The following is a 22052-nucleotide window of genomic DNA, read 5'->3' as shown; positions in this document are numbered from 1 at the left end:
CCGACAACCGCCTCCTGGAGGCTGAAGAAGGCGCTGAGGGGTAGGCTTGGCACGGTGGAACTGGACTACCAGCAAGGGGTTGAGGATGTCTGCCACAGGTGCCACAAGTCACTCCATTCCACCAGGTACTGCAGCTTACCCCACTGATGCAAGGAGTCCAGGAGGGTCCCTCGATATCCCCTGGAAGGTGGGCCACGCCATATCTAACTGGTTTCAGGAGGGGCACGTGGAATGACAGCGAGATCCGGTAAATACAGGCCAGCTGCAGGCAGAAGGTCATGGGCCTGCCCCTGAAAGACACAGCATGGCCTAATGTGCTTAGCGGACAACTTACAACAGCCTGGGAGGTGGAAGTTCCTGAGGGAGAGCCAGCTATGCTGGTTGGACTAGAGGGCTAGTCTAGGGTTACAGTGGAGATGTGCCTTCTGCCAGGAGGACCAAGCTTGGAGTTGCCAGTGGGCTTGCCTCCACACAGTCCAGCATTGGTGATACCATTCGTATACTGATGGGACTGCAGTGAGATAGGAGTCCCAGGGGAACAGGGGTGGTTGGTAACCCAGAATGCATTGGAAGGGCATGAGGTCGGAGTCAGGCTGAGAATAGGAGCTTTGGGCGTCGCGAGCCAACTGAGATGGACTGGAGGCACACAGTAGTTGAAGGGTCTTTGTGACCTCCAGGTTTATCCACTCCGTGACACTATTCGTCTGAGGGTGGTAGCTGGAAGACATGCACACAGGGATTTTAAGGCAGGTGACACAGGCCAGTCCTGGTGGAATCTGACTTACTGTTGGCAATGCTAAGCAAACTCTCGCTCCGTTTATTCAAGGACCTGATAGCCCCCAGCAAGCTATTTGCATAACCAATCAACAAAGAAAGCATTTCAACAAAGAAAGCACCCCAAAGTACCAAAGAAGTACCACAGCTGGTTTGGCACTTTCAGTACTGGAACTTTTGGTACTGGTACTCAAGTGGAAGTCAACGGAAAAGTGAAAGTACCAAAAGCACCCTAACTCTACATTTTGGTTAGTTTGGTTGAAGCGGTTTCTCTGCAAATCTTGTGAAACCCAAAATTCGCAGAGTGATCAGTTCTGATTGTGCCAAAAGTCTACTAGAGAGAACTGGTTAGTAAATATACTGATCACAATATCCTTTGCAAAAAGCGTTTGGTGTATTCTGTAAGGTGTGGCTTTGGTGTTGGTTTTTATCCTTTAAATAAGGCATTTTAGATGATATCTTTGCAGATATCTTAACGTACTCGAGATTTTATCAGGCTTTTGGGGGCTGACTTAATTTATATTTAAAACGCTAAAGCCTGTTACAGGAGTATTTTTCATTTGAATTAGACATTAAGTGATCAGTTTATATTCACAGATGACCAATACTTTAATAAAAATAAGATTTCAATAAACATGCTGTTTCAGTTTAGTAATTGAAAAAAGTGCAGCAGCATGTACTCCCACACCGCCCCCCCATCAACCTTTTCCAACACTCAATAGAATCGGTTCTGTAAACTGAACCAAGCTTCCCATCACTAAGGCAGAACAGATCAGAAAAAACTCAGGTCATCTGTCTTTGCGTCACATAACCACACCTACTTTTACATTTACATTTACAGTATTTGGCAGACGCCCTTAGCCAGAGCGACTTACATAAGTGCTTTAAGACGCTGCGATGAATTTTTCCAATACTAGCTCAATAAGGACCCAAGCTATGAATACCATCTATCCGAATACTGTTGAGAAAGTGTAACATTTTTTATTTTTTTTTGTACACATACACACACACACACACACACACGGAAAAGAGCTGAGTAAGAATACAGAGTACTACTTCAGGTATTTCTAAAAAAGGAAAGTTTTGAGTTGTCGCTTGAAGATAGCCAAGGTTTCCGCTGTTCAGACATCAAGGGGGAGTTCATTCCACCAACTAGGTGCCAGGACAGAGACTTTTATCATAAATATCCTTTCAACTTACTTAAAATCATAAGATCTGATCTATATGCAGAACATTAATTACACTGTAGAGTCATATGGTTGGGAAGGAGATAGAAATGTTACCGTCCAGGTTAAAAATATATACTCACACAACTTAATTCTTTGGTTATCTTAACGAAAGGTGGAAAACACATCACCGATACCAAGTGTCGGATGGAGTGGTCAAAAGCACACAGCCACTGGACTGGAGAGTAGTGGGAATGTGTTCTGCAGAGTGACGAATCATGTTTCTCTGTCTGGCAGTCTGATGGACGAGTCTGGGGTGACGAGTGCCAGGAGAACATCACCTGCCTGACTGCATTGCACCAACGGTGAAGATTGATGGAGGAGGGACATGGTTGGGTAAGTGTGGTGTGGAAGAACTGTACTGGCAGGCACAGAGCCCTGGCCTCAACCCTACTTAACACCTGGAGTAAAACAGAGATTGTGAGCAGATCTGCTTTGTATCTTTAGAGTATTGCCATATATTTGGCAAAGGTGAGTTTGCAGCTTACGCTCCACTGATGTGGCTGGCACAGATACTAAAAGAGTAGTGTGGACGAGAAAGAGACGACAATGATCTCAAAACCATCATCCAGGTATCAAACTTCATACCCATGAAATCCTACTGTAGGTCATAGTGATCACTGAGAGCTGAGGTTAGACACCTTTACCAGTGAAAACTGTTAAACAAAACTGACATCAGGAACATGTGCAGAGACAGTAAGCCAAGCTAATGGCCACCAGGGCACCCTATAGAGACTCTCCCTGGAGAGCCCCCCATTATTCTCAGAAGGAACTGGTATCCTGGCAGGTCAGGAAAGCCAGGGACCCTCTTCTGCATGAGGAAGCTCCCCCTGCATTTAACACAATTCCTGTTTATGTCAAGTCATTGTCAGGAAATGTTTGCAATTTATCACTAGACAACAGTATAATGAGCTTGAGTAATGAAAAATCTCCCGTTATTTAACCAGTTATTTTTAGTTCTTTTGTTCAGTTCTCTAAATGCATTTAATTTAATGCCAATAATAGAACTAGGCTTTTTTGTACATTAAAACTTAGAATATAATATAAGTAATCATGTTTTAAATAATTTTATGTGGTTCGTCTAATTATATTCAGGATAACTAAAAATGTAAATCGTCTTTTGATACAAATTTGATTATTTATCATCACAATACAGTGACAAAGAGTGTCCGTATTTGCTTCGATTCGGGTGATTACCCTGGTGACGTTCACTTTCAAAAACGGAAATATAGAAAATGATGATCGAGGCTGTCGGCAGCTGCGCTGTAAACAAACAGAAAAAAATCTGTAACTTAAGTTTATTATCAGACCGGCATCAAGTATCGATGGCAAAGATGCCTACCTGCTTAAATGAAAGCCCGAGAAGATAGATGTTCTTCAGTAGGCCTATAGGTATTTACAAGCACTAAACATATCCTACTAAATTGTCCATTTCTAATTACAATAATTAAAGTGAAATACGACAGGTTGCAATTAAAATATTTTAGCAAAAGACACATGGACAAAAGTTGCGTCTTACATATGCTAACTTTTTCCAAATTATAATTTTTCTAGACGTATTAATGTTGGATTAGCATTCATTTCCTCTTTTCCGCATTCAGTTGTGTGAAAGCATTATTTTATTTTTGCATCGGTTAAGAATAAGTTAAATATAGCAGGAGTCGTACATAGCATGTATTTTTCACAAAATGGTGGGGATAGCATGTTGGCATTGCGGGGGGAAAAAATAGACCTTTTGTCACTGTGAAGCCAGTAACCAACGCTACGCCCATTCAGATATTCACATCTGGTCACCTCCCACTATCAGGGCGAAACTCCATTTCAGTCCTTCACCCGCGCCAAACTGGAAAGCACTGATACAGCAGCTCCTGGACGTGCAGTCACTCCGACTTTTAGTGCGACTGGAGCTTTGGGGTCCGTGTGAGGATGCACTCCGGCACCCTGAACACGCCGAGGCGGCGAACCCTCTCCCGGGGAAGGAGCGAGGACGATTCGCTGCGGCACATGATCAAGGAGGTGAGGCGGATTTCGGCGGAAGCTCCATTGCTTTGCATTGGTTTGTTTAAACCTTTGTCAGATGTTCCTTGGTTTTAGTGCCTGTTTGTATAAGCCATCAATACTCTAAATGGAGGATCACCGGTGAGAGGTTGTTTGGCTGCTGTTTTTGACCCACGTTCCAACTTCCCCAAAACTAATCGCTTATTTACGCTTGGTTGTATCTCTTGATTTATCAGCGCCTAGAAACTATTGAACACAAAGTCAGTTCACGCAATAGTTCAGTCCATATCGGTCGGTTTATTTACGTTACAAACCCAGATACTTCGTATAAACCTTTCACCTAAAATTTCCAGTAATAGAAAACAACAGAACATTCGCTGTCGTTAAAAACTGCCCTTTAAAGTTAAATGTGTCAGTTTTGATTCTCAAGAACAACATATAATATAGTCGATGTTCTCTTCAGTTGCGAAATGCTTTTCAACTAGTCGGTGCTGGTATGAATTTCAACTTTTTGTTAGTAGATCCGTGGATCTTTACAGATCACGTCCTGGCGGATGATTCATTTTTATTATGTTTATATCTGCTTACCTAGCTGGCAGTCATGGGAACAGCGGGGTGCGGTCAGTCGCTTTAGGAGATACCTCAAGCCAAAAAAAAAACAAGAAATAAGATGCATATTAAGTCGATGTAGATATATGGGTTCAGTATTACTTAATTTCTTTGTAGAATTATGTTCTTTAGCGGTATTTCCCTTTAGCGTATTACATTACTATATATTTCAAAATAAATTACGCGGAAAGTATAATGTGCGGCTGAATAAACGTGTTTTTCAGTTTTTTGCCAAATCCAACAATAACGTCATGCTGAAACTTGTTTTGTAGACGCAGATCTCACGGGGTCTGACACACTCAGCCCGAAATCTTACGTCATAGAAGTATCAGCGTCGCCAGTAAACGATGACCGGGGAATTACTTATTTTTTGAGTTAGCATTCCAGTCCAATCTGAGTATCAAGGTTTAGAAACATACAGTTTTCTACGTTATTTTATCATCCTTGTTATTGTTATTGCTCCTGCCAGAAGTCAGGAAGAGCATACACATCTCGGTGATCAGAGCGAAACCAGTCGGACTGCCTGGACAGCAATCTGCTGAATCTTTTGTTTTGTCAAGTGGATTAACTGTGTTTATAGTCATGGTTGCATTTTCAGTATGTAGGTATCTTCACAAGAGTTGCAGTGTTAGTTTAGTCCTGCTCACAACAGAACCATGTGGAGGGAGAAAGCTGGTGTTTCCTAACTTATGAGCCATGTCTGTTAATGTCCAGGTGAGATAAGGGCTGTGCATAGTAATCCATACTTGCCTATGCTGACTTCGATTGGCCCTAAGGACCGAGGCCTTTACAATCTGCTCAGTGATGTTTGCTGTCATCCTGAGTGTTGTGTGTAATTGTTGTGTATGATCTGTTACGGTCAGGCTGAAGGTTCAGCCAGGCGACTGATGCGAGCGGACAGTAGAACAAGCTCTGTCAAGAAGCTGGATAAAAGTGAAAGTCAGGTAAGCCACACAGTATGAGAAGGATTTTTTAAATCCTTTATCTTACCAGTGGAGGGTCTTCAGTACCGCCTTTTCTATGTCTCCAACATTAGAGTGAAGAGGATCTGATTATGAGACTTCCCGAGATGGTAAGCATTGCTTATAAATTGTTAGCTTTGTTCATTTTAAATTTAGAATTAGCGATTGTGATTGTAACTTGGGGGAATAAGTTTTTTTGTCAGTATATTTGAAGTTCCTTCTGTTTACCTACAAAGTATGTTTCAGAAACCAGCCTTTGAATATAACTGTTTCAGATGCAGTCCTGTTCTCTATCTGCAAAGAAGAATGTGGCAATAGAGTATAAAATGTCACTAGCTAATGCCTATAAATATATACAATATAACGATTGATTGTTGCAGTAGCTTCTGCTGCCATTAGAAAATTGGTCAATAGTTATCGTCATAGTCAGGCATTTTTCTTTTCTAAAAGAAGGAGAAGTAACCTTTTTTTGTCAAAAAAACGGAACATTAGCTGTGAAGTAATGCCCCGTGAAATCAGTGTTGTAATTGTTTGTTGTTTTTCACATGATCAACTCTAAAATACCCAATAACGCCTGACTTTTCGTGTTTTTCTGTGTTATCACGTCCATATGTGAATTGCCAGACTGGTGGCTCTTAGGCTGGGGATCTGTGCCAGCAATCAGAAGGTTGCTGGTTCAAATCCCGTGAATGCCCTGAGTGATCCTATTCCTTTGGGCCTTTGAGCAATGCCTTTAACCTGCAATTACTTCATCCTGGATTTGCGCAGTAATCGGTGTATGCTCCTTACCTCGTATGTAAATTAAGAAGAAAAGTGGCCATCGAGACTGCTAATATCTTGCTGTTATTACTCCATTTTTACATGTATTCTGTTTTTCCATTTGGTGATAAGTAATAAAAATAAATCACGCTGCAGTGTAATATTATGTGTGTGAATGTCAGGATATGAAATATATTTATGTCGTCTTGTAACTTACGCGCGGTTGTTCTCCTGAAGTTGGATCTCCAGGCGAACTACAGTGACACTCTGCAGGAGTTGCGTGGCCTGGAGCTCCAGCGGGAGGCTTTGGTGTTTCAAGTGGACTGTCTGCAGGATGCCCTCGAGAGGGCGGAGGAGATGCTCGCTGAGGCACAGCGGGAAGTTGGAGACACCAGTGCGGTATGGCGTCTGTGCCCCTTCAAGCAGCAAAAGCAATGTCTAGCTTTGCTTTAAAACCTGTGATGAGTGAGATCACGGCCAATATCATGCAGGGTCACCCACCACAGATCCATAAAGTAACCAACAAGAAGTAGGATGAACCAATCAATGACTGACGGAGCACAATAATTCTACCCACTTCACGTTTCAAAGCCTCTTTTGATCTATTACTACCTTTTAGGCAAAACATTGATCACTGACACCACTAGCATGCAGGAAATGAATTGCTAGGCATGTGTAGTATGTTCTATTTCAGGAGCTGGAGCGAGAGAGGCAGACCAGAAAGAAGCTGGAGGACACTGTGGAGGCTCTCATGCGAGAGCTGGAGAGCCTGAGAGCGGTGAGGGTGGAAATATAGCAGATGCAAGTGTACAAACAAAAGCACATAAGTAATCACTTAGTATTTGAATTGTTTGATTATGTGTAGTTTGTGAATATATCAGGAAGTTCTCATACTTTTGTATGTAAAGCCACAGAAAAATGATCATTTTTAGTGACCCTGAAATTTTCATGTTTTATCTATAATGTGTCTGGAATATATAATTTTAAACAAATATATTACTAGACAGTTCCCTGTTTGGAGGCATTTTTTATGGATTTGTTGTATACTGAGAATTGGTACTCTTCTACGTAATTAGTTCTGTTTTGATCTGACTTGAATTGAAATCTCTCTGCAGGAGAGTCAGGCCACACCAGGTGTGACGGATAGTAGAGGACATGCAGAAGTGACTGTAGAGCAAGACAGCAGCCCATCTGGCCTGGGATCTACACAAGGGACAATGGAATCTCCAGTGAAGAGGTCTTCAGAGACCACTCCAGACGGTGCTCTTCCTTCATCAGGGCCATCATCTGCCAATGAAGAAGGTAGTTCACATACCCCTCCATTCAGGGACGGACTTAAGCAGTCGTCAGTGGACTCTGAAGACTTGCAGACTGGAGTCACTGAAGACGGCCGAGAGAATAAGCTGACGGCAGACAGCGCTGTGACCAGCGAGAGCCCCCTTGCCAGGTTTCATAGAATAGTCCAGAAGGCCTTTGCTCAGTTGCCTACTTTAGCTTTGGACTCCAGCCCTCCCCAAGGTGGCATAATCGGGCGTTCCCATAGCAGTCCAGGGGCCATGCCTCACGAAGAGGTGCTGGCGGAGAACTCTTCAGACTGGTGTGACAGTGTGATTTTACAGGAATCCTTTCCAGGTGACGCCCCGTGTGAAGCACAGGAGGATATTCTTAATACTACCCCACCTTTGGTACCGGCAGAATCGAATGATTCTTCTCTGAGTAATCCTCCCGAGATGCAGAGGGACAATGCAGATAGCCAGGCAGGTCCTCCACCCAGCCCTCCTAAGGAACTTCAAGGCCAACAGCCTGGTCTTGATCCCAAGGGCCTAAAGAACCCTGAGCAGTGTACCTTGTCTTGACAGTGAGGTTCTCTCCTGGCTTTAGTGGAATCAGACAGTCTGGATTCCAATCTACTTGGCTGTTTTCCTGTAATCTTTGGCAAATGCTTTTGTTTTTCTCTAAACAAATCTGTACTTTTATAGCTATACTCAGCTTCTGACGAAGTCCTTTTCAGCACATACACATTTTTTGGGTTCACAGTTCTTTGCAAGGGGAAAAAAACGCTTACAGTGCACATTAGGTATTGACACCATTCACAAGTTCAGACGCACAACCTCAGGCAACCAGCCTGTTATCATGTTAGCCGTTACGTGGCTCCACACGCTGAGCTTCCTCAGACATTGCTGGATGGCATTGATTTTTTTATACATTGGCTTTTCCATATCCTTCACATTGTCTTTATATGTCTTAGTGATTATCTGCAGTCTTACCTTTATTGGTTAGAACTTCCCAAAGAAACTGCCTGATTAAAAAGAGAAACTTACATTAAAAGCATCATAGTATGTAGAGCCTGTACCCAGGGCTTCCAAGTCAAATTGGAGTGTGTTTCAATTCCCTAAGTCGTTTGGTAAAAATCTTTCAGAGCTACGTACTTCGTCTGGTAAATTGTGGCTAAAATTGGGCACCGTTTGGCTGGATGCTGCAGTGTCAGGACTCTGTGGGGTAGGTTTAGGGTGAGGGTTAGGGTTAGGGTGAAGGTAGGTTAGATCGCTGCCCAGGAGTTCTGCTTGTCTTTCGCAATTTATTTTACTTTGTTTACTTTTTGCTCAGAGGGAATTTAAGGTTCGGTAGAAGCTGTTGTTCTCATAATGGCATTATTTTTAAGTCTCTGACATTGCACTGGTAAATTTCAGACACAACAGTCTAATCTACTGTATGAGATGCGCAGAGCACATGTTATTGACAAATATATGAACAACATTGACTATTACACCACAGAGGACCCCTGTAATTTTTAAACAGTTTATGAAGAAAACTGTATCTTAATCGTGCTTATTTTTAAATAGGCCTCAGAAGAATAAAATGTTGAAGCACATTATCATTTTTATTGCACTCTTCTGTAAGTAAAACTATATATTTTTATCATACCAGATATTTATTGCTGTTATCATTTTGAAATTTGGTAAATAGCAACGTGAGTTTTAAAATTGCTGTTACAATTCACACAGTTCTGTGGGCAGGCTTCACCCACAATGCTGGCATTCTGCTGTAAAACAACATTCTGCTGAATTTGACTCTACGGCACGGCTGTGTGTCTGAGCAAACAGGAATGCAAACATGCTGAATGATGAGATTATATTTATTTAACTTAACATGGTTGTTTTCAATATGCAAGTATTCCTTTTTCTGCTCAGCATAGAAATATATTCTTGTATATATTGTATACAAGTATTTCTTGCATGCTTTACCAATACTAGTCTGAATACTGTTATTTTACTGTAAATAATTGTGTCAAATTGCTGTGGTCTTTACTGGTTAAAATAAAAATGCTTGAAGACACCAATGGAAAAACTTGTGATCCCAAGTGATAAGCCTTATTTATTCGGGGTAGGTGACAGGATCTTATTGTCACATGATCCATAGCTAGCTAACTTACGACAGAGCACTTAAGGTTTTGCTACTGCATTTATTTTAAGCTTAATGTAGTTCAGTGCATTTAAACATTCATAAGCATGGACAAAGCAGTTAATATAGAACAAATATATGTAAAATAATTCCAGTAATTGCCAAAACATGTTTAAGGTTTTTACGTAATCTGCTGTTGAAGACCTAATGGCTTTATTGGAGAAAAGCAGGTTATATAAAGAGCAGGTTATATAAAAGTATAAACACAAATTATTCTTTTGTTTTATTTTTTGGGACATCAAACATTTTTTTATATTCAATAGTTAATGCCTTAATTTTTCAAAAATGTCTACAGAAAGTCAATCCAACTGCATGCACCCATAATTTGGTTATGCTTTTAATTATTTTTACATATTTTGTGCTAGCTAATGTTTTTGAATTGAGCATCTTATTGAATAATGTTATTTTCAAAGGCAAGATCTACTGTTCCCATGTGTAATTATTGAGGTGGTAAAATTACCCTTTGCTTAAGCTTTTTATTTTTTTATCTTATTTTTTTGCTTTACTGAATTGGAGGATTACAATTAAATTTCCATTTAACCTGAAGAAAATATCCTGGCAGATGACAGGAGGAGCTATAAATGAGGACTGTAAGTGTGCTTAAGTGCAAATACACATCTAGGTTCTGCCTTTAATTCCTTTTATTAGTCATATCTACACCCATATGACTCTAACCTGTTTGGTGCCTCTGCCTTCAGTCAGGACTGTCAAAGACTTCTAGAGATTCTCTCATTACTGTGAACTCTGTCCTCAATTGACCATACTTGCACTTTTCCAGCATGTTATACTTGTGATGTACAAATATTATTCATTTAGGCACTAAGCACTCAGTTTTCACATAGCCAGCGACATTCCATGTGATTGTAAAGCATGTCGATTCAGCCCTTCCACCTGTTTTAAAGCCCCAAAATTATTGTGGAACCTGTGTATCCCCTTTTGAGTGGCACCCAGGTGTCCGTCCTGCAAGAAATTCAAAGCAAGGACCCCCCCCAGACAGGAGCCCATTAAGCAGGCTGCCTTCCTATGAAGGATGTGGCTACCTTTGATGGACCCAAGTTAAAGAAACGCTCCACTCGGGTATGTATCTTCAGTTCTTATCTCTTGTTGATCTTATCGACTTGGCCACTCAACCAAATGCTTATAGAGAGACCAAGTGTGTTTGAAGACCACGTCCAAGAAGGCGTGTGGCTTCAACAGCATTTAGTGTATCTTGGTGATGCCGAGTTTCCTGAACACCAAACAGCTCAGGGTGGGGTTGTTTGCTTCGTGCCCAGGCCTGTCCCTGTCACATCCTTCCCCGACTGTCTGTGTCAGAGGGTACCTGGAGAGCCCCGCCCCAGCTGGGCAGCAGAGCTCTGGCATGTAAAAGAAGACTTTGGTGTAGGGGGCATGATGTGAGACGCCTATATTTACTCCTGTTATACGTGCTCTCGCCGCCAAACCAGACACACGAGGTCCACCGGTCCGTTTCCTCCCACAAATGCTGGCCCTTCTCAGTTCCCACAACACTGGCCCTTGACAGCCTGACTGGGCTGGTTCAGATCAACACCTGCTCGAGGCCCCTGGCCCGTGACCCCGCCTGCACTGCCCTGACGATCGTCCTTTGGCAGTTTCTTGGCTGCAGAGAACAGGGAGACAGCAACCAGGACATGTTTACCTCAAGATCAACATCAAAACTGCAATTTTAGGATCTTTATGGTCACGGTCACTGCTAATATGAACAGACTGATCTTGTATTATATTTCTGTCAATAATTCTTTTACAATTCAGCTTGTAAAGCATGTTTGCCTGTGTTTCGTCACCGTTACTATGATGGATGCAATCAGAGTTTACACCGTTACTCTCATTTTCTCAGGCAGGTTCTTGCTACATTGCTACACATCAGAAGTCACAGGGCAACAAGTATTTAACATGCCACCTGAAAACTCCTGGGCCTTGAGCAAGCCCTGCCCTAGCATGGGTGCGGGAGACAATCGAGCTGTGAGCAAGCATGGCTGTATGTGCTGCGACTGTGCCATTCGCAAAACAGGTCTGAATTGACAGCCTAAAAGTCTATATGTTTGTTCAGTGAAATAAAAGCTGCCGGCATATTCCATTCTGACAGTTCCCATAATCAAACTGACATTCAAGTTAAGGGAAAATCTGTAAAGCTATTTTGAGATTCCTAAGTTACATTCCATACCTTATTTGGAATGCTTACTTTGGCAATATCCAAATAAGGCCTTGATATTTTTTATGGCATGGGTTTGACTACTTATAATTAAAGCTAACTGACCAGGACAACAAAGGTAGCAAACATCCCATAAGCCTCAATTTTCTAGGTTAAAGTCATATAGAGCATTCACACCTGCCCTCCTAGCTGAACGACTTAGAGTAATATTCAAGATTTCTGCTTCATTCCGACATGCTGACCTGGCAAGAGCTGAAAATGCAACAATTACATTGTTTAGTCTGCATATAATTCTGATATTTCTGGACAGCCGGTTAAGTTTAGTTGATTTTTAAGGTCTTACCGATGGCGAGGAAAAGGTCACGGACATTCACGCCAGTCTTTGCAGAGGTTTCCATGAACAGAAGGCTGTTGTCGTCTGCATAGACCTGAGCCCCCTGACAGAAGGGAATCTGAGGTCAGACTGAAGCCATTAGGTGTCAGTGGGGGCCTCACATGAGGGGCCCGACACGAATGTACCTCGCATCCCACAGCCCTCTCGCCGGACAGGTCGGCCTTGTTCCCAGCCAGCATCATTACAATGTTCGGGCTGGCCTGTCTCTGAAGTTCTTGCACCCAAGTCTTGGCACGGGCGAACGTCTCCTTCAGGTGACAGGAGGGGACATGTCACAGTGCACACATTTAGAATGGTTACATAAATGATAAGGCAGGTTTACAGAATGGATGTGGGCGGGGCTTCATGGCTGTACTGCATTGGTGATGTCATACACCACAATGGCTGCCTGGGCTCCTCTGTAATACATGGGGGCCAGGCTGTGGTAGCGCTCCTGTCCTGCCGTGTCCCAGATCTCAAACTTCACTGTGGTGTCGTCCAGGCACACAGACTGAGTCAGGAATGCAGCTTGGGTGGGGGAGCAGAAAAATTCCACATGTGAAAGCTTTGAGGACTACATGTAACACACGAATATACAGTGAAAATAACCCATAATTACAAGCCACTGGTTTGCTGGTGGGGCGGCATGGTGGCGCAGTGGTTAGCACTGTTGCCTCACACCTCTGGGACCTGGGTTCGAGTCTCCGCCTGGGTCACATGCGTGTGGAGTTTGCATGTTCTCCCCATGTCGTCGTGGGGTTTCCTCCGGGTACTCCGGTTTCCCCCCACAGTCCAAAAACATGCTGAGGCTAATTGGAGTTACTAAATTGCCCGTAGGTGTGCATGTATGAGTGATTGGTGTGTGAGTGAGCCCTGCGATGGGCTGGCCCCCCATCCAGGGTTGTTCCCTGCCTCGTGCCCATTGCCTCTGGGATAGGCTCCGGACCCCCCGCCACCCAGTAAGATAAGTGGTTTGGAAAATGGATGGATGGATGGTTTGCTGGTGCTAAGTGGAAGATGTCTACATCTACAAAGGAAGTGACCACACTTCTCAGAACCTCGGGTGCTTTTCCCTGACATAGCATTTTCTGCACTTTTTATGAATAATTATAATTTTTTTATTAGTAGTACTGGACCACTATGGCTGCAATGCTAGTTAATATACACAAGCTGTATAGTAATGTGATGTACTCTGTACCTCCGATGGTACTCTCCTGGTACTCCTGAAACTGGCCTTTGACAAAGCGCAACACCAAACTGGACTTGCCCACTGCGGACTCTCCCAGCAGTACCAGTTTGAACTGGCACAGTTTCCTGGGCTGAGGTTGGCTGTTCAATTGCAAGGGGCACCCTGCCATTTGGACAGGAGAATGCTGTAAATCTGAGAAGGGAAAACAAGAGAGTTCGAACTGGAGGACAGAAAGGAATGGAGACGCAACAAAAAGGATCTGTTTTGTAAAATGCAAGAACACAAAATAAACTGCCATGGATGCACAATCCTCCTAAATTTTATCATTAAGACTGATAAACTTACTTAAAGACCAGCAGGCTCCGTAAAATTCAGATAAATGCGCCTCCACCCTGCAACGAAGAACGCAAATCGAATAACTTCCCGAAGCGCCGCAAATTAAAATTCCAGGAAGAGGAGATTGCAGTTATTTCCAGGAGGCGCTGAAAGAATGTTAACAAAAAAAACAACGAAAAAAGTTACATAGTTTTTATTTACAGACAATTCTAATTTAAGAAGCTACTAATCTAAGCAGCTTCCTATTTACTATATGTCTGTCAGCTTCCAGGGAAACCATCTGCAAGATTAACCATGAAGCTAGCTAGAGTCGTGATGGGAAATAAACAAAGAGAAAACAATAAACCTTTATCTCAGCAATCGGCAAATCCTACCGATACACGACAAAAATACACAACTAGGTTTACTGACACGGGTTTAAAAGTTTTTTTATGGTATGTTACATGAACTTTAACACTTAACCATAACGCTGTCCAGATTTTTCATAACATAAATGTTTCATCGACCGAAGTACCACGCAATGCATATACTTATTACCGTTATCACTCGTGTTATCACTCTGTAGTCTTGGATAAAACAGCAATCTACACCGGTGTAAGGTTTAAGTGGAGGAGCGGTGAGTACATGTTTATTTACATACCGTGCACATAACACAATAATGCACATGCAGACACCTCCGACTGACATACGGAAAGTAACCGTACCAGAGGCATAAATGTACACAGAAGACACCTTATTGACCGCCACTGATCATCGGTTCCCCTCCCCCACTCTGTAAGCCCATCGAAACACGGACAGCCCCCCAGTCTGGACACAGGACTTTCCCGGTACCTATGCTGTTCAGAACCACACCTCACTCTTCGGTCATATCCCAAACGCGATACCTACCAGTGGGCCGCTCTCTCCGCAGCCCTGCGTCCCCGGGATCGCGCCTCACCGCGCCGCTGCTCAGCTGCCTCGGGCGTCCTGGGCTCTGCGCTCACGGACATCCGCCCTGACCAATAGGACGTGCCGCGTTTCTTCTATTCGCTTTCACGATGACGAGGGCTGTTGCTGCCATCTGTACAGTCGTGGCTAAAAGTTTTGAGAATGACACAAGTATTGGTTTTCACAAAATCTGCTGCCATAGTTTTTATGATGGTAATTTGCATATACTCCAGAATGTTATCAAGAATGACCAAATGAATTGCAATTAATTGTAAAGTCCCTCTTCGCTATAAAAACTAACTTAATCCTAATTACAGCTCTGCCACAAAAGGACCCACTGATATCATGTCAGCGATTTTCTCCTTAACACATGTGAGAGTGTTGACGTGGACAAGGCTGAAGATCACTCTGTCATTCAATATGCCAGATTGTTTGATTGTCACATACATAGTTATACAAAGTACAACATGTAGTGAAACGTATCCTGAACCGCTCTTTTGTGGACTGTGCAAGTTAAAAATCCTGTCGTGCAGATTGAGTTAGAATAGCAGACTGGATGCTTAAGAGGAGGATGGTGCTTGAAATCATTGTTCTTCCTCTGGTAACCATGGTTACCTGCAAACATGTGCAGTCATCATTGCTTTGCACAAAAAGGGCTTCACGGGCAAGGATATTGCTGCTAGTAAGATTGTACCTAAATCGACCATTTATCGGATCATCAAGAACTTCAAGGAGAGAGATGCAATTGTTGTGAAGAAGGCTTCAGGGCCCCCAAGAAAGTCCAGTAAGCGCCAGAACCGTCTCCATTCAGCTGTGGGATCAGGGCACCACCAGTGCAGAGCTTGGTCAGGAATGGCAGCAGGCAGGTGAAGACCCTCGGAGGATGACCTGATGTTGGTACAGGGATTGGACTGCTGAGGACTGGGGGGGTAAAGTCATTTTCCCCCCATTCCAATTGTTTGGGGCATCTGGAAAAAAGATTGTCTGGAGAAGAAAAGGGCTCACTCACAATTTTGTCTAAGAACACAGCCATGAATATAGAATGGTACCAAAACATCCTCCAAAACTCTCCCAACCATCCAAGAACAGTTTGGTGATGAACATGCTTTCTCCAGCATGATGGAGCACTGTGCCATGGGGCAAAAGTGACAACTAAGGAGCTTGGGGAACAAAACATCGACATTCTGGGTCCATGACCAGGAAACTCCCCAGACCTTAATCCCATTGAGAACTTGTGGTCAATCCTCAAGAGGCGGATGGACAAACAAAAACCCACAATTTCTGAGAAACTCCAAGCACTGATTATGCAAAAATGGGCTGCAATCAGACAGGATTTGGCCCAGAAGTTTATTGACAGCAGCCAGGGCGAATTGCAGAGGGCAACACTGCAAAATATTGACTCTTTGCACAAGCTTAATGTAATTGTCAATAAAAGCCTTTGACACTCATGAAATACTTGCAATTATACTTCAGTATAACATAGAAACATCTGCAAAAAAGATCTCTGAACACGGAAGCAGTAAACTTGTGAAAACTAATACTTGTTTCATTCCCAAAATATAGATGGTCTTCCCTGGGAATCAACTGAAATATGTCAACTCAATACTGCAGTCAAAATAAACACGCCTGCTGCAATCGTGATATTTGTGCTGACTTTGCAATACAGTGTGGAAGCTCCATTACTGGGGATCACAGCCACATGTGACTAAGAATGAGAATCTTTATTGACCCTGGTGAGCTGAGCTACATTCTTGCTGTATTGAGCGTCTCCCGAAACTGTTGTGGAGACACAGACTAGTCTTTCTCCAGTAATTATGCACCTGGCTGATGTGTGGCTTTCTGATTAGAAAGTTGTTGGTTCAAATCCCATGATCAACTGACTGATTTAATCAACGTGGTCTTGAACAAAACCCTTAACCCCCAACTGCTCCAAGTACTTTTCAATTGTTTGTTACTTTGGCAAAGAAATGTCCACTAAATAGATGAATGTAATTATATTATTCTGAATTGCAGAGGTTTCTCTCCTTGATTCCTATATAAAAACTGCAACCAGTTATTTGGTCAGGGAGACCAGATGAAATACTGGCTGCCCAGCAATAGGCCCAGTTTATGCCTTAGATATGAGATTAAGGCATGCATTTAAAATTCTATTTTCATGATTTTCATGCTTGTTTGCCTGAAACGGACCCACTTTTCGACATTGATTTTGGACAATGGAATCATTTGTGGAGGTGGCATGGTGGTACAGTGGTTAGCACTGTTGCCTCACACCTCTGGGACCCAGGTTTGAGTCTCCGCCTGGGTCACATGTGTGCGGAGTTTGCATGTTCTCCCCATGCCGTCGTGGGGTTTCCTCCGGTTTCCCGGCGTCCAAAAACATGCTAATTGGAGTTGGTTTAAATTGCCTATGGGTGTGCGTGAATGGTGTGTGAATGTGCCCTGCGATGGGCTGGCCCCCCCATCCTGGGTTGTGTGCCCATAGGCTCCAGACCTCCCGCGACCCAGTAGGATAAGCGGTTTGGAAGATGGATGGATGGAATCATTTTTTAGGCCAATGAAAAATAACACTGATTCAAATGGGAAAATATTTGAATCAGTGCAGACACTGTCTGCAATATTTTCTAAAGGAAACATAAATAATCTAATTAAATGTACTGTACTGAATTTAATAGATCAATCATCATGTTACACATTGATTCATAATTAGTAAATATTTCATTTTCCTTGAGTGGCATGGCAGTTCAGTGGGAAATACGGTCATCTCATATCTGGGTTGGAGGTTCAAATCACACTGCTGAGCTCTGTGTATGCGTATGTGTGTGTGTGTGCGCGCGCACGTGGAGATTGCATGCTCTCCCAGTGATGGGGGGATTCCCTCCTGTAATCCAAAAACATGCAGCTAAACTTTTCCTAATTGCCCATAGTGCGTGAAAGACTGCCATGCAATCCAGGGAGCACTCTTTATCCTGTCAGGATAGGCTCCGGGCTCCCGTGACCCTTACTGGGAAGAATGGGAGCCGTCCAGATCATTATGTGGTTTAATCAAAATGAAAAACCGGCCCTTTCAGTATAGTTAGTGCAGACGCTGTACGTAACACTCCAGCGCGGTAGGTGGCGGTATCGGCATTTAAAACTGGATTGAGGCGCCATTAGTGCCGTAGAGTAAGTGGACGGAAACGTGTTTAGTGTAGTTGGCGCTGCTTTCCAGTTAAGAGGTAACAGGTGAGTTAATTAAAGAAATGATTTATGTGTGAAGGACTAAGACAGTTTGGTGCAACGTAAATGCGACATTTATTTCTAAATTGGGCTGTTTACAAAAAATACACCGTATGTAACTTGATAAAATGGCTGTGCTTTTGAAGCAAGACGTGGTGCGGACCAAGATGACGGCGCTATATTGTTAATGAAGAAGAAGGATTCCCTTGTGTTTTTAATAATCGGATCGGCTGACTATGTGTGCCGGTATTCCGGCATTATCTCTCGGTTGTGACTCCTGGTGCTCGGCGCGCAGCGGCCTGGCCGCGTGAGGAATCCCTCCGGATCATTGAATTGATTTATTAATATGACGACTTTAAGGATGTCTGTTATAAACTATAAACAGTAACTGCTATATTTTAAAAATGGGCCCAATATGGTAGACTTTGAGAATGGACGTTGCAGGTAATTCTGCAGTTAAAACTAAAACGGCCCTCCGCATGCTCCCTTCCTCTGACGGACCTAGGCAAGGTACTACGGCCCTGAATCAAGGCCAGCAGTTGGCTGTAACTGCTGGTTTCAAACAGAGGCCAAAATTATAGCCTTTCAATGGTCTGTTGCGTTTCCCCTGTGTTGAAAAGGGGAAATCCAGTTCAGTTGGAAGGAACACTTGCCATTTTAAAGCCCTCGATTTTCTAGTTGTAATCGAACATGTTCCACACTCTTGGTGCAGTGCTCCTCACCTCCACTCTCTCCACACTGTTCAGCTGTATAAAATTTTCCTCATTATTTGAATTCTTTCTTTGCGCAGATATCCAGCATGTCCTGGAATCGGATTACCAGTGGCAGCCGTTGGCTCTTCATCACGCTGGGGCCATGCTTGAAGGGATGGAGGACTGAAGGCTACACTGATATCTGCTTAATTGTGTAGTTTTCCTGAATGGAGTAAAAGTTTAAAGTGGTTTGATGCTTTTCATTGGCTTTCCTTGTAATTTCCGTATATCAGCTTTAATATTAATCTGCATGTTTGAATTGACTAGTTTCTTTGGATGTCTTTTGGAATAAGATTATAGGTCAGTAATGAGGTGTGTGTGTGTTTTAAAGGTACAGCATGGTGCAGCTCCTCCATAGTGGAACAAAGCAAATGGTGATTTTTTTTTTTTGTATTTTTTGCATGTAGTGTTTAAATAAAGCACCATTTCTGAAACTTACTATTCATTTATTGGGCACAATTAGTATGCAGCCCTTTTTAAGGGATCCTGAGCTGGTGGGGCTTCTCCCCGCTGTACATAGTGCCAGCAGAAGGTTTGCTCTGTGACACCCGATACACGTCTTACAAGTGGCTTAACGACTTAATCTTTTTTTTCATATTTATGTGTGTGTATACATGTGTATCTTGTCGGCAAATACTTCAGTAAGTCTCTCTCATTTCCTTTCTTCTGTATACACCCTAAATATAACTGGGAGGAAGCAAATCTTGTTGGTCTGCTTCCTGTTTACGGAAATCTTTGATTGGCCACTGTGTCTGAAATGAGCGCTGGGGTTGATGTGGTTGTGTATTGAAAGGCCACCTTCCATTTAGTTCGCGATGTTGTTCTTTGGCGCGCCTTGCTCTTGCACTAATGAGACAGAGGGGGGCGCTTCTATACTTCTGAAGGGAGAAACTAATGAAAAGAGCAGAGGGCCTTAAAACTAGCGACTGTGAGAGCAGGAAATTTGCTTGCCTGTTTTGGCTTGTTTAGATTAGAAAATTCGCTCTGACTGTAGAGCGTCCAATGATTGAGAGTTAAACCAAATAAGTATGTAAGTAAAATGTCATTAGTGACCAAACATCATTAAAGTTCTCTGTAATGTCAGTCCTGAATGTTTCCTTTTACAGATTATAGCATTTAAAATATAATGGACTGCATGATTAGTATGCTTACATGATCAGTATATAATCCTGTGGGCAGTTTCCTGATAAAGGGACTTTTCCTGCAATAATTCAGTGAAAGTATCTTGTTCAAGGGGACAACTGCATATGTAATTACATCTAAAATGTGTGTGTGTATATAATATGCATTTGCGTGCACACACACGCGCGCTAAATGTGGAAAATTCTAGGTTCTTTGGCCAAAAAGATGTATTTCATTTGAGGCTGTCACGTGCCAGTGGTTTGTTCTGCTTCTAATAAAGTGGTCAGATACGTGTTTTTTACACTAATTTGTTTTCTGATCTGGCACCTAAAGTAGAAACCAACAGGTTGGGAAAACCAGAATGTGGCGCACGTTAATGGAGAATTTTACCTGCCTTCATCAATATTCAAGTTGCTCTGCGTGATACGGAGTCATTTAAGGCGGAAATGAGATTCCTATCCGGGAAGCTTCTGTAGGTCTTTTAAAATGCGTTTAAAACATGGTATTGATGTTAGTATTAATCTTGCCATCTCACCAACTAGTAACGTTTCGCCTTAACTGAGTGTTAGGGTCAGTTACAGCTTTAAGGGAAAACTGGCTGGATCAAAGACTTTTAAGCACAGTTGCTTTTTTACTAATGAAGCTGTATTCTGTCAAAACCAGTCAGCTTGTAAAGACAGACGTTTGGCTGTTCGGGGTGGGAGTCGTGCTCTTTGATCCGCGTTTGCTTAATTACTATTATCCATAACTAATCTTTACATGTGACCAAAATTTCGCTGGTTCTTATGCACCTTATACATAATTCTTTTGGGTTAGTATTTAAAATGCGTGACCACTAAGTACTAGTTTGGTAAATAGTAAAAACACAACTTTCTTCCACAGTGGCACGGGATTCGACCGGAAAGTTTGTAAATACTACAGGCGGACAAGCGGGTGAAGAGAAAGCCATGCAGATAATGTTTTGCCTGTTTGTTTTATGTCGCCCAGTAAACCTGGCAGCACTTTAAAATCGCACAGTTTCCACCCGTCCAGCGTCCGTTAGAAGGAGCGCGATGGGCTTTTTAACATCAGCCGTAAGCGGCCGCGGACATCGGTTCTGCCGCCGAGCGCTGGGCGGCCAGTGCGCTTTAAAGCCATGACATCACCTTTCCTGCCCAGAGTCTCCCGACGCGGAAAGACCTCCGAAAGGATCCCAGCATAAAGGGGGGAAATGCAGCTTTTTGAGCAGTAACAGACTGGGGCGTTCTTTCTTTCTTTCTTTCTTAATGTATGCGCGGAATGCGCAGTTGGGGTTGTGCCTGCGCCGTTATTTGCACTCCTTCCACGCTAGACTCTGGCAAATGAGGTTGGTGGGGCTTTTTGTTTGTTTATTACCTTTATTCGCGGATTGTAATGGGTGCGCGAGCCGCGGCTGCGGCTCTTCGCGTAAAGATGCGGGATACGGCGCGCGATCGGAAACCACAGTGCGGCGGCTCCCGCATGTAAACTCACAGCCAGCAAAGAACGGCAGCACTGGGCTTTATCCGCAGCGAAATAAGCCGGACCCATAGGTGAGGGCGTTGTGGTTGCCGCTTAGACCTGGACGTTACGCGTCTGATGGCTGCTTCACCCCGGGGATGTTTCGTAGCCCCCACGCTTTCCAAGTCCCCTCGCCCGGCAAGGCGCTGCTTATTTTTATCCAGCAGGCCTACGCTTGCCGCTACATTTTTTTTGTTGATTTAATGTTATCCAAATGACATTTAAGTACCAAGGGCCAGGTGGGCTTCTGGTCTCTGTAGGTGTGAATGCGGACCGTAGCACTACATTGAATGTGGATGTGCATGTTTGCATCCAAAATTAGCGCATGTATGTGCAACTCTTATATATGTGTGTTATTAAATAGTGAAAATGACATGGAAGCTGGACAGCATAGCGGTTCTGTGGCATTGCCTTAAGCTCGCTACCGGCAGATCAGTCATACCATTGGTTTTAAAAATAGCAATAGATATTTCCCCTCCTCTTGTTTTATCGAACAGTAATATCTCTGTTACGGACTACTGTCCTCTTCCAGCCGGACTCGGTCATGGAGATTTTACCTGATGCACAGCGAGACAATGGAGCCGGATGTGTATAAGAGAGACGGTCCGTGCATGTGTGTGACCCCGAAAGCCCACATGCCCCGTGTGTGTGCAGCTGCC

At 43.3% G+C, this 22052-nt stretch overlaps 3 protein-coding genes, 1 long non-coding RNA gene and 1 other non-coding gene across 6 annotated transcripts in view; 4 read left to right on the top strand and 1 right to left on the bottom strand.

Annotated features, from left to right (window-relative positions):
* Positions 1-3772: 3772 nt before the first annotated feature.
* On the top strand, positions 3773-9676 carry si:ch1073-456m8.1 (uncharacterized). The gene is made up of 6 exons (XM_049000155.1): positions 3773-4016; positions 5471-5551; positions 5644-5679; positions 6566-6727; positions 7023-7106; positions 7444-9676. The coding sequence occupies exons 1-6, from the start codon at positions 3927-3929 to the stop codon at positions 8182-8184; spliced, it is 1194 nt and encodes a 397-aa protein (XP_048856112.1). The 5' UTR covers positions 3773-3926; the 3' UTR covers positions 8185-9676.
* On the bottom strand, positions 9444-14899 carry LOC125723512 (ras-related protein Rab-5B-like). Of its 2 annotated transcripts, none has more exons than XM_049000159.1 (7): positions 14747-14899; positions 13868-13914; positions 13532-13714; positions 12710-12861; positions 12480-12602; positions 12304-12397; positions 9444-11408 (listed from the first exon to the last, which is right to left on the bottom strand). In XM_049000159.1, the coding sequence occupies exons 1-7, from the start codon at positions 14845-14847 to the stop codon at positions 11284-11286; spliced, it is 825 nt and encodes a 274-aa protein (XP_048856116.1). In that variant the 5' UTR covers positions 14848-14899; the 3' UTR covers positions 9444-11283. The 2 variants fall into 2 exon arrangements, with proteins under 2 accessions (XP_048856116.1, XP_048856117.1); XM_049000160.1 differs by having other exon boundaries at positions 13868-14004; positions 14747-14890.
* A 3023-nt stretch (positions 14900-17922) lies between these two features.
* On the top strand, positions 17923-19187 carry LOC125723513 (uncharacterized). The gene is made up of 2 exons (XR_007386919.1): positions 17923-18007; positions 18792-19187. It is a non-coding gene; the product is annotated as an uncharacterized LOC125723513 (long non-coding RNA).
* Positions 18517-18652, top strand: LOC125723663 (small nucleolar RNA SNORA2/SNORA34 family). The gene has a single exon (XR_007386962.1). It is a non-coding gene; the product is annotated as a small nucleolar RNA SNORA2/SNORA34 family (small nucleolar RNA).
* A 1508-nt stretch (positions 19188-20695) lies between the features above and the next one.
* The window catches only part of LOC125723508 (nck-associated protein 5-like), a 40403-nt gene continuing 39046 nt past the window's right edge, over positions 20696-22052 (top strand). The window contains exon 1 of the mRNA XM_049000152.1: positions 20696-21220. The gene's annotated coding sequence lies outside the window, so the exon portion shown is untranslated. The remainder of the gene's footprint in view (positions 21221-22052) is intronic.

This window comes from Brienomyrus brachyistius, unplaced genomic scaffold (assembly GCF_023856365.1).
Source record: "Brienomyrus brachyistius isolate T26 unplaced genomic scaffold, BBRACH_0.4 scaffold50, whole genome shotgun sequence".
NCBI lineage: Eukaryota > Metazoa > Chordata > Actinopteri > Osteoglossiformes > Mormyridae > Brienomyrus > Brienomyrus brachyistius.
Note: the sequence above shows the minus strand (reverse complement) of the source record. Positions and strands in the feature narration are given on the sequence as shown.

Coding starts and splice junctions, on each gene's coding strand:
- si:ch1073-456m8.1 (XM_049000155.1), top strand. CDS start 3,927: ATGCACTCCGGCACCCTGAACACGCCGAGGCGGCGAACCCTCTCCCGG. Junction 5,680..6,565: donor TTATGAGACTTCCCGAGATG/GTAAGCATTGCT, acceptor GTTCTCCTGAAG/TTGGATCTCCAGGCGAACTA. Junction 7,107..7,443: donor AGCTGGAGAGCCTGAGAGCG/GTGAGGGTGGAA, acceptor ATCTCTCTGCAG/GAGAGTCAGGCCACACCAGG.
- LOC125723512 (XM_049000159.1), bottom strand. CDS start 14,847: ATGTCCGTGAGCGCAGAGCCCAGGACGCCCGAGGCAGCTGAGCAGCGG. Junction 12,603..12,709: donor TGTATGACATCACCAATGCA/GTACAGCCATGA, acceptor TGTCACCTGAAG/GAGACGTTCGCCCGTGCCAA. Junction 11,409..12,303: donor TGACCTTTTCCTCGCCATCG/GTAAGACCTTAA, acceptor TGTTCTCTGCAG/CCAAGAAACTGCCAAAGGAC.